Below are 11,323 nucleotides of genomic sequence, written 5' to 3' on the forward strand. Positions count from 1 at the left end.
TCTAAAGTTGATTCAGTTGAATAAAATATAAAGTGTTAAAGTTTGCCGTGGTTTTACCAGTGTGAGTTGCTCCATGATTTAGAAAGCGTTTCATTTTCCTTGATATCAAATGTGAAATGTGTCCATGTGTCTGCTCTTGCCTTCTTCCCAAGCACTGACATTTGGTTGTATTTTTCATGAGAAACAGGGAGCAAGCGTGTTAGCAGAACCCTCCCACCCAGATCAAACTGTGCGTGTCTAACCTTACCGCAGACAGACTGCTTCTGACTGGAGGACTTCCGAGCTTGTGCCGCCTTTCTACACAACCTAATTGGTTCTGATTGGATCGTCTCTCCAGAATGTTTTCATTTAATTTTTATTAGTTGACGAAAGTGTCAGTACCTTTCATCATAGTTTTTGTACTCATGCATTCATTTTGATTTAGTTATCCTCTTGCTTTCACTGAAAAAAAAAAGAAAAAGCAATTGATGAAAAATATGACAAAAATTATTAGTCAACGAAATTAACACTGGTTTACATGATGTTATTTGGCTTAAATAACGCTGAAGTCTACATTAACACCAGTATTGGAAAATCTTACCCATAAAAAACTTTGTTACTTTTCTATTGCTGCTTGTAAGTTCAAGTCCTCATCCGGTTCTGTTCTAGGGCCTCTACTTTTTCTGCTGTTTATATCTGCTCCCTCTTCAGGACATTTTGGACATTTTTAAGAACTGCTATGCACTGCTAAGCAGGTGACATTCAGTTTCAACACATTCCGTTTAGTTTTAAGATATTTCTAAGCAGCCACCCTATGATAGCTGGGATAGGCACCAGCTCCCCCACAACCCTGAGAATATGTGGAAGACAGTGGATGGATATTTCTGAGCTTCGGATCTTGCAAAGGTGCTTAGACACTTTTAAAAGTTTGATGGATAACATTATTTTACAACTTAAGAAAATAATAGATATCCTTGTTTGTGTCTCTCACAGATTTGGTATTGGAAACTCCAGGTTCCTTTGCCACTTTTGCTATATCTTCTATCAGGAACCTACAGGTAACTTTTAACTCAGTTTTCACTTAGGATACTCACATTAAAACCTCTGGTTTGCTCTTATTTTTTATCATTTAAGGAATATTGCCGTTGCCATGCTCTGATCTAGAAATTGTTTTTCATGCTTTTATTTCATCACATTGGGGTTACTGTAATTCATTGTTAACAAAGCTTCCTTGGAACCTCTGCAGGTCAGTCAGAGCACTGCTGAGAGGCTTCTAAGTACTCACATGTCACATCGTTGCTAATCCAGTTGCATTACTTCCCTATTAATTATAATTTTGAAATTCCCCACAAAAAAATAATTAACGTTTAAGTTGCATTTTGTACACAGCTGAGTGTCTGTACCATTTAGATGTCTGTTAGGCCTCCAATCAACAGAACATTGCTCAGTGGATGAAGGTGAATTGCTTGAAATTAGGCTAAATTCAAATCTTTACAGAGCTAGAAACAAATACTGTTCAATAAAATTGTGAAGTAATTTGTTTTTAAAGCTGAACGGAGTTATACCACAAAACGTCCAAATATCTAGTGATCAGCAAGCATAATTCTGTGATATTTCAGACTGTTTAACATTAATGTATCTACTGTTGCTTGAATCATTCTAATTTTGTTGAAATGACTGGGAAAATAAGTTGGAAAAGAGCATGAACTCCCCTCCAGCGTTTCAAAGAATAATAATCAGTGTGTTTGTTTTCAGGCCTGATTACAAGTAAAGACAGAAATCAGCCACCTGGTACAACCACTTCACTGTATTAGAAATCTCAGTCTAGAGCTACTTGGCGCCTTGACCTCATCACCCTGCATATTCATCACACTGGATAATTAGGACTGCATTCTTGGAAATATGTGATGTTTTGCAAGAACTACAGATTTATGGGTATAGCATCTGAACATCGATATCAGCTTTATTTATGGTAAAAATGTTGCAAAATGTACACGCTTGTAGAATAAAATGTGAGAACGTGTTAAAAAAAACTTTGAAATTGTAATTGAATATTTTCCCTTGTAAAAATGCTTCAGACGCTTGTGTTTAAGTTACTGTAAAATAAGTAAATATCAGTAAATATGCCATTTACTGAAGGTGGTGGAAATGTTGTGGTTATATAAATTGTTTTGGGTAAATGTTAAAAAAAAAGAATAGGGCATGGAGAGTTTTAAATTCAGTTATTATTATAATAAACATTGACTTTTTCCCAGGGGGGAGAGGGATACATTACTATAAGAAAATAAAATAAATTGCATTGGATCAGCCAAATTATTATTTTGTATATCAGTACTGGGCCAGTGCATCCTTATTAAGCTCCGGGTGTGGGATTTAAGTGGTTGATTTAGCCTTAAACAGGAATTTCCTCTTGGATACTTCATCCATAAAATAATCATCCACAGTTTATATGCTGGTGTGTAACACGTCACAATAAAATGACAATATTTTGATGATGGTTTTATCTGTACTGAGCTTCCTGTCTTGGCAAAGCACACAGAAACAGTGCAGGGAGCAAAGCTGCAGGTTTTAATAACAGTGTTTTGAACAGTCGCCTCAGACTCTCGCAGCTGCTTATGAATTGGTCATAAGGATGCTTTCTGTTTGTTACTCTAGATGATCCCTAAGTTGGGACTGCTCCAGCTGCTAAGATTTAAGGAGAAATTAAAGTCAGAAGACACCAGGTGCATGAGAACAGATGAGAAAAATGATTTGTTGGTGAACAATTCGATCCCTGGACAAAAAAAAAGAAAACTGCCCTTTTAACCTTCAACCAAAGTCCCTACAGAGCGTCTCCTTGCTACTGCCCGAGTTTTGAATTTTCGAACAACATGTCTTACGTATTCCCAGATCCGTTCTGCAGCTGCTCCTGTGGTTAGGCAAGTGCTTTGGGCTCTGGTTTATGTAATGACTGCAAAGCAACACACATATACAGTACGGCTGACTGAGCTGCTGCATGGCCAACGCTGTGGCAAGCCGAAACAGAATCATTACAAACACTTTCACTTATTAAATTGGCATGCTGCTGAATGCAAGAGTTTATTTCATGGTTCAGTGCAAAGGAGTCAAGAGCAACGCCAGGATTTGAAGGCCAGAAACATGCCCTGATACTAGATTCATAGGAACAGAAGTATTTATCTTTATAGACAGAGAATAGAAAAAATGAAGCACTAGGAGTTTAAGTGGAGCCTTTTGATATGAAAAGGTTGACGTGGATGAATTCGTTGTATGGGTGTAAATATAAACACAAGTCAATTATAAGCAAACTCAACACACTTTTGCATTAAACGACTAAAAAAACGGAAGAGTGTAGCAGCAACCACCTGCCAGCGAGTCTGTCTTCCTTAAACGTCCTCACAACACGCTGCTCAAAGGTTTGTGATGATGGGTCTTCTGACACGTCAACAAAGCTGTCAGAGAGAAACTCCTCTGAGCTCTGTGCATAATACATACACTACTAACGCTTATGAATTTAACACTCAAAGGTTTGCTGAGGTCAGAATAAAACAATGTTCATAGAAACCATAAATCGGACATGAACACTAACAATCAGAGGTACACTTTTCCAAATTAGGTGATCATACCCTCCAGATACCCAGTGCAAAAATGCAGAACAAGAGCTCCACACAGTGGAGAAAGTAAATCTAGGCACAATTTGCTCACGATTTTGGGAACGTCACAGTCTGCCGGAGGACCTTTAGTTAACATTTAACAAAATGGAGCTTTAATATCTTCTTCCTTTTCTTTTCTTTGTCTCAGCTTTGCCCTTCACCTGTGAGCCATTCACGCTGTACTTCAGTGGTCGGTCTGTGAAAAGAAAATACACAAAATACAAGAAGACAGAGAGTAAATGTACAGCTTTTACTGTGAGCTTTTAGCAGCAATGGGAGACATTTGCAGTAAAACATGACAAAGTTGCTGCTGTTTTACATAATATAAAACATTTTATTGAGCAGAATGTGGGGGGGATAGCAGAGTGATAGTACACTGACTTTGTCCTATTGCAACATTTATAGCAGATTATAGTGACAGTGTCGGCATGCTTGATAATCTCATTTTGCACCAAAACATTTTGTCGTTTTTTGTTGCTATTATACTCAACATTTGCCAGTAATTATTCACACAACTACCTGGCAATCCAAAACTGTAAACTATTTAAGCCACTATCGCAGTAACTAACAAAAGCAGAAAATATTAACATTTTAGAAAACTGAGCAAGATTGCTTTTTTCATTTTTCCTTTAAAAACTGTGATTAAATTAGAAAAATGACTAATTAGTCATGAGATCTATGTCAAGACATCATTTTCAGAATTAATTCCACTAAAATGAACACAAACCAACCTGGGAAAAGGATTTTTGTCAGCGAAGCTTTCACTTCAAAAAGCTCGGGGTTCTCCTTTGAGTCTTTCGTGGCATGGAAGCTCGTCAAGTGCAGCGCAAGCCACCAGTCTTTTCTTTCAGCCATCTTTTCACAGACAATGTTCTCCCAGTCTACTCTGTTAACATTACACAACAGTAAGAAACAATAATAAAGTATGATCTGTTTCAAGCTGAATTAAAAATATAACTTAAAAAAAAAATGCACATACTGATTTTGAAGCTTTTGGATCACTGCCTTTAAACGGATCCACACTTCCAGGTTGCTCCCCCAGCAATTGAAGTCCAGTATTTCCAGGACAACTCCCAAAGCTTTCTGGGTGTCACTTTGTTTCTCTTAAAGAGCAAAAATCATATATTTTTTTATTACAAGAGAGAAAGAATGATTTAGAGACACGGCTCTAACCTTGGAGAAAATCAAACAAAGGAATTAACATTACCTATTTAGTACTGTCAAAACAGAACAGCTAGCTGTAAATAACTTTTCTATACATTTACTATCATCGATTTTGCAGCAAGACTGAACTTTATTTGGCCAACGATAGACATTTAAATCCATATTTAATTCCCTTTTACCCGACTGAAGCAGGAGAGAGCTATACTCCAGCATCAACTCATGGCTGGGGACCAATGCATGGAGGACCTACAGCAAAACAAAAGGACATTTTAAGCTTTTGAAACTGAACTGGATACAGTGTGTCTTTTCATTTTTGTCCACATAGCTTTAAATCTAGTAACAGCCAATTTAAAACCTTATTCAGTGTGAAGTTTAACAGGGATCACTCCAGTTTTCCCTCAATACACAAATACACAAACTATAAAATATTAATCATTAATACCATTTGAACACCTAGATTCCAATTTAAATTCCATTTTTGAGACATCTTTAAAGCACTGATTGAAATAGTAATTAGTTACAGTGAGTTTCATATGCAGCTTTACCTTCAACACTTTCATCAGTCTCTTCTCCGAAGCACCTAGTCGCTTTAAATACTGGTAGAGGTAGACATGCGCATTGGGATTGGGTGGGAAATTGCTGTCATACGCATAGTCATTCAGGACTTGCAGAGCCTCCTTATGATGCTCATAAAACTCGAGCATCTGCCAAAAAAATAAAACAACGGTCATGTAATCAATGCTAATATTTTCCTTACACTAAACAACAACAAACCTATAAACAGGGCAACATGTGACAAACAGAAAGAGGCTAAAGTACCAACTCCACTCACAGGTGTATTTCAAACACTTTATCTTGTATCCACTTCAGAATACCAACATTTTTCCTCTCAGGTTTGGAGACCTATTGATTGTCTATCCAACCATGTGGTTACGTCAGTGAACAAATCTCGCCCTGGTTTCACTGAGTGCGCTGCTGCTAGCTCCTCCGTAATCTTAAACTCTTTTTTTATCCCATGTAAAGAGAACTAACTGGGCTATGTCACTGATATCAAAGCTCTGGTCCAGAGCCAAGGAGAAAAAGTCAAAACTGTCTGCTTTGTTTTTCAACTGTAGCTCCAGATTTCCCCACAATGTCCTTGATCCATCTTGTTATGGATGTTATGTTAGCATGTCAGAGTGCACCTAACGTCCACCAGAGAATGCCTTACAGCTTATTTTGTAGGAAAATGCAAAGCTGGTCAAACATGGATGCTGGTAGCATCCATAAGCTCTCGTATTTCACAGTGTGATTAGTAAGTAAGTATGTCTGTGGAGGTTCTAAGTCATCCAGGTCATCGTAGTCTAAGGAGCAGGGAAAGAAAAGCATCTGGACTTCTTTAAGTTGCTTGAAGATGTTTCACCTCTCATCCGAAAAGCTTCTTCAGTAAGAAAGTAAAAGGTTATTTATATAGCACTTTTCACAGACAGATGTCACAAAGTGCTTCACAAGAGAGGTAACAAAAACACAGTCATAAATACATCATGATAGGCTTCAGCGCCCCTGTGATCCTGAATTGGATAAGCAGAAAAAAAATGGACGGATGAAGGAAACGAAGGAAGGAATGAGTGTTTACCTCAACATATCTCAGTATGAAACAATCCCAGACGCCTGGATTTTTCAAAATCTCCTCAAGATTCACTGACGCTTGCCTGAAGTAGTTTTGCATGGTTTGATTGGAATCAGATTCATAATAATCTGAAAAAGAGAGCACCAAACATCAAAGATGTGAGCCCAGACAGACAGGTTTTCACACACAAACACATTTTTCCCCAACATAATGAATTTAAACTGCTCTGTCAAACACGCAGTTCCCATGTCTGACCTGTAGGTGGCAGTGTGACTTCACACGAGCCTCCTACACGCATCTTACTGAGAAACCTAAATAATGCATGTTCTGGGCTGTTATGCTGCACGTTGCCTTACCGCTGCTGGAGCGTGTGGACTTTTTGTCACACCAGATGATATAATCCAGCAGGCCCCTGTACGCCTGGATCAGTTTAATATTCTGAATCTGAGCTGCTGTCTCTTTCCCGTGCCTCCAACTCTCAGCGCTAGCAAGATGCCGCTTTGCATCTTCAATCTGCTGGTGGAGCAGGAGGTGGAAGGAATGTTCCAGAGAAATCTAGAAACACAAAATGACAACACCTCATAAGAAAAAAAAAAAAATGCAGATTCACATGAAAACTACACTGCGGCCACTTTTATTAGTTGAAGTACCATTAGGTAATGTCTAAATCCCGAATGCTTCATTCGCTCATAGATGGTGTTGTAATCTTCCATTGTTGAGTTGGGATGATGGTGAAAGATCTCAGTGGCAGTTCTCCAAATAAACTGAAATTTCAAAGAGAGCATTAAGGTCAAGGATGAAAATGAATGCAGTGTTTAAAGCTGAGTGTTTAAACAAGTCTTTATTAATTCTAATAAAATCTACCTCCTTAGATGGCTGCGCTGTGAAAAGATTTCTGTCTTCTAAAATTTGGGGGTAGTACACCATATATTCTGCTGCCTCCTCCCATCTGTGGTGCAGCATGGCTTCTCTGATGCGCTCCCGACACATGCTGGTGGTCCGGCGAAACCCATTCTGTTGAGTCTGATCTGAAGATGAAAGGTATGAGTTCCAAACCTCAGACAACATTGGATTTGTGAGGCTGATAGAAACATTTTTGATACCTTTTAAATTTGTTTTAATAAAGAAATAAAATATTTGTATTTCACATTAAAGTGAAGAAATTATTTCTTAATTACCGCTGACTAAACTTTTCTATAATGTAAAATCCAGGACTATGTAGAAGCCGGCAAACAGTGTACCATACATTGATCAGTGAGCAATAAGTCTTGCATCTAATATGTCCTCTGCTGTCTAACAGAAAAATTTATTTATGGAAATTCTGTACAACCCACCTCCATAAATGGGTTTAACCAGAGGGAACTTTGATTTCTTCTCTCCTTTTGAAGAGTTGTCCTCTGAGGAGTCAGAGTCATTCTCTAAGTCAATGTGAGGCTCCAGCTCTCTTTCTAAGTCATCCATAATCAGCACAGCAGTTAGACTCAGTCAGGATACTTTAATCGGCTCATCTGCAAGAAGAAAATTAGTAACAAATACATAAATGTATTTTTCTTCCTTTTTAAAAGGTACGTATTATTATATAAGACAAAGCAATCAAAAACAGGCACCATTAGTGTCACTGTTTCATGAAAACTTATTTAAAGATATGCATGACAACAAATTCCAATTACACCACAGTGCTACTGCACTAAAAATTGTCTATCAAAATGGTAAATGAACTGGTTCTTACATAGCACTACTACTCTATCTGAGCACTCAAAATGCTTTACACAACTTGCCTCATTCACACAAACACTTTTTCTATGGTCTTTCCCTGTAAGTGCTTTCTATCTAAACTTCACAAGCATTCATACGCTGATGGATGCACCGGAGAGCAACTTGGGGTTAGTATTTTGCCTGCACAACGCTACACCAAACCATATCATGCAAAAATCTTAGATACTTTGGATTCTCATCCACATACAGAAAGGTATCTGATGGCTCCCAAATTTATTGTGCAACATGATAATTACTCCAAACATGCAGTGCTTAATTAATTATGTTGTAAAAAAAAAAAAGAGAGAGAAAAAAAATGTTAGAAATCATCAAAAACTTGTTTAAACTAAAAAGTACATTTGTTATTTATTAGTCAAATAACAAGCTGAATTCACTTTGTATACCCAAAGTTGAGCTGAGCTATTTTCTTCTGGTTAGGAAGTAAACAGAAGTAGTAATAACTGTAATTTGACATCTTAATCAGAAAATAAATATCATTTAGGGTGGCTGTGGCATAAACCCTAATAAATTTGTTAAGCACTGTATATTGCCAGAGTCATTTTTGAAAGAAAGAAAAAAAAGCAGTCAATCTCGGCTTGCATACAGACACAAGATCAAATCAGGCAGCTTGAATCCACTATAGAAATGTTTGGAACAACCTACCCAGTAGCTTAAAAACGTTGGGTATGAGAAAATAGAAGCATTACTGCTGTTTTAAAGACAAAAACACTCACTTTAGGACTTTACTTGTGTCTGGGTATTAACTTCCTGAGAAGGTAACGGACAAAATAAAAGTATTCAATACTTAGTAGAGGCTGAAATATTTGCACAGTACTGCATTTAAACAGGTGTGCTTGCCAATAGTTCAGTGATGTGTATTAGAGCAAGACCGCTTCAAAAGCTTTCATAATATAATTGGTCACTTTATACTAGAGTTGGCAATGTGCAATTGATAAAACTTTGGACATCTACACATGGGATATACCAGTGTTATTACAGTCTTGTTAGTGCAGAGCTATTCTTTGCAGCTGTATTTGATGCTAACTCACTAGCTTTCTTCACAACGGCTTATTTAGAGGCCAGCCAAAAACTACAACTTTAAGTTTTAAGATATCAAGAAATGAACATTTTTCCACAAAAGCAACAAAGAAACGGTCTGTTTTCTTCTGACTTACCCACCAGTTTTAAGTTTGTTCAGACTTTTCTGGAGAAAATTGTTTATCCTCCGTACCGATGTTAACAGCTACCTGCATCAGAGAGCTAACGTCCTATCCAACGAGCATTGCTGTTGTTAATCTTGAAAATTAATATAATGCAACGGATTGCTATGCTGTTGATTACTGTGACTTCCACACATTGTTTTTGACCGCCATGCTTTAGTACCTAAGGAAGTACAGTAGGAAGCTACGCTGCCATTGGCTGCTGTACCCGGAAAGGGCGGGGCAAATACTTTTCTCCTTCCTCCTCTGAATTGAAGCGAAGAAACCTTACAAAACTGACTCCTGTTTACAGATATTTCCGCTTTTGTGTTTCTATAAAATGCTGCGTTCAAGAAAAAAATAGGAAAAACAAGGATAAGAAACCCTAGACACAAATCAGCATTGTTTACCCTCTCCACTTTACTTTCTCTACGCTTTTATTTATATTAAACATTGGCAGTGTATAAAATACATTATTTTGTCACTTTTTACATAGCTCATGTTATTCACGGGTTTTTTTTGTTTATTTTTGTTTGTTTGGTTTTTTTTACCATTACTCCAAAAATATTTAGCTATGAAATACTGAACTTTTTACTCCACACCATTTATTTTAAAGATTTAGTTCCTTATTATCTTTCACTCAGAAGGATAGCAGCAAGAGTAAAACGGCAGGTTTAGAATATGTTAGTGAGATCTGCTATGATGTATGGTTAGGAGATGTTGGTCCTGACAAAAAGACAGGAGGCAGAGCTGAAGGTTGCAGAGTTGAAAATGTTCATATTTCATTGGGAGACTCTAGACAAAGTTAAAGGGACAAGGTTGAGATGGTTTGGACATGTGCAGAGGAGGGGCAGATATGCTGGACAAGTGATGTAGTGAGTGACAAGTGAATGTAGTGAGGGAGGACATGCAAAGGGTGACAGAGGAGGATGTAAGGGACAGGATTAGATGGAGCCAGATGATCCACTATGGCAACCCATAAGGGTAGTATTATAACTATATTATACGGGGTCTAAATTTTTCTTTTACCTCTTTTCAGAATAGTTACTTAGTAGAAAACAATTATCAGGATCTTGTGTAGTGCCACTTTTCATCAGCAAAGAGGCTCAGTGGTTAGTGCTACTAAAAACCTGGCAGGGCTCTTTTGTGTGGTGTTTACATCTTCTCCCTGTCATTGCACAGGTTTGCTGTTAATCTCATTAATTTCCATCATCGGTTAAATAAATGCTCATAATAAAAATATAATAAGATGCCATTTTTATGAGGGCAGAGGGATTCACATGAGCCTGAAAATCATGCCCAGTGTTCTCTCCACTCTATTTATTTATTTCTTTTCAAATAATAGATTTCCAATGGGCAACACCGCCTTTGTTTTTTACCCTCTCTGTGCCAGCCTATTTAAAAGATCTTGGAAACATCCCTGCCAAAGGCAAACAATGGAATCCATTAAGATAGTAAGATGAGGGCAAGTTATCAAGACACCAATATGAAGGAGCAATCCACAGCAGATATATTTGTATATTAAAAAAAAAGAAAACTACTACAGAGATATTCAGCATATACAAAGCAGTGATGTACATGATTTTCCCAGCCGGCAATAAAGTGTAAAGCACAACTGCAATGCAGGATCATCCTCATTAATCACGGCACAGATACTGCTCCTAAGCGCACATATGCAAAGTTAACTGAGGCACATCAGTTAACTTTTTATGACGGTCATTTCGTGCTAAACGATAAATCAAAAGCATTTATGCATTAGTTATTCATATACCATTTTTGGTTGTCTTTCCACTGTAGTAGTCAAATATGCCCAATAGTCAAGTATGCATGATAAGGAAACCCTTTTTTTTAAATTCGGAGGAAAATATGCACATGCACTAGACTAAATGATAAGCCTCATTTATGACTGCATCTGCTTCATTTTTTCTTTTCTTTTTTTTTTTGGTGTTGTTTTTTCCCACCACCAC

General features: G+C 37.4%; 1 protein-coding gene across 2 annotated transcripts; it reads right to left on the reverse strand.

Moving 5' to 3' along the window:
- Positions 1–3,024: 3,024 nt before the first annotated feature.
- On the reverse strand, positions 3,025–9,558 carry taf1a (TATA box binding protein (TBP)-associated factor, RNA polymerase I, A). 2 transcript variants are annotated; one of them, XM_080882459.1, is made up of 11 exons: positions 9,337–9,558; positions 7,737–7,910; positions 7,267–7,430; positions 7,053–7,166; positions 6,759–6,957; positions 6,409–6,530; positions 5,339–5,497; positions 4,973–5,039; positions 4,609–4,732; positions 4,361–4,515; positions 3,025–3,825 (listed from the first exon to the last, which is right to left on the reverse strand). In XM_080882459.1, the coding sequence occupies exons 2-11, from the start codon at positions 7,861–7,863 to the stop codon at positions 3,743–3,745; spliced, it is 1,314 nt and encodes a 437-aa protein (XP_080738585.1). In that variant the 5' UTR covers positions 7,864–7,910; positions 9,337–9,558; the 3' UTR covers positions 3,025–3,742. The 2 variants fall into 2 exon arrangements, with proteins under 2 accessions (XP_080738585.1, XP_080738584.1); XM_080882458.1 differs by having other exon boundaries at positions 9,333–9,558.
- Between the last annotated feature and the right edge of the window lie 1,765 nt (positions 9,559–11,323).

Source organism: Rhamphochromis sp. 'chilingali' (assembly GCF_963969265.1).
Source record: "Rhamphochromis sp. 'chilingali' genome assembly, chromosome: 5".
NCBI lineage: Eukaryota > Metazoa > Chordata > Actinopteri > Cichliformes > Cichlidae > Rhamphochromis > Rhamphochromis sp. 'chilingali'.

Coding starts and splice junctions, on each gene's coding strand:
- taf1a (XM_080882459.1), bottom strand. CDS start 7,863: ATGGATGACTTAGAAAGAGAGCTGGAGCCTCACATTGACTTAGAGAAT. Junction 6,958..7,052: donor GATTTAGACATTACCTAATG/GTACTTCAACTA, acceptor TTGTGTTTCTAG/ATTTCTCTGGAACATTCCTT. Junction 4,733..4,972: donor CTCTCTCCTGCTTCAGTCGG/GTAAAAGGGAAT, acceptor TTGCTCTTTAAG/AGAAACAAAGTGACACCCAG.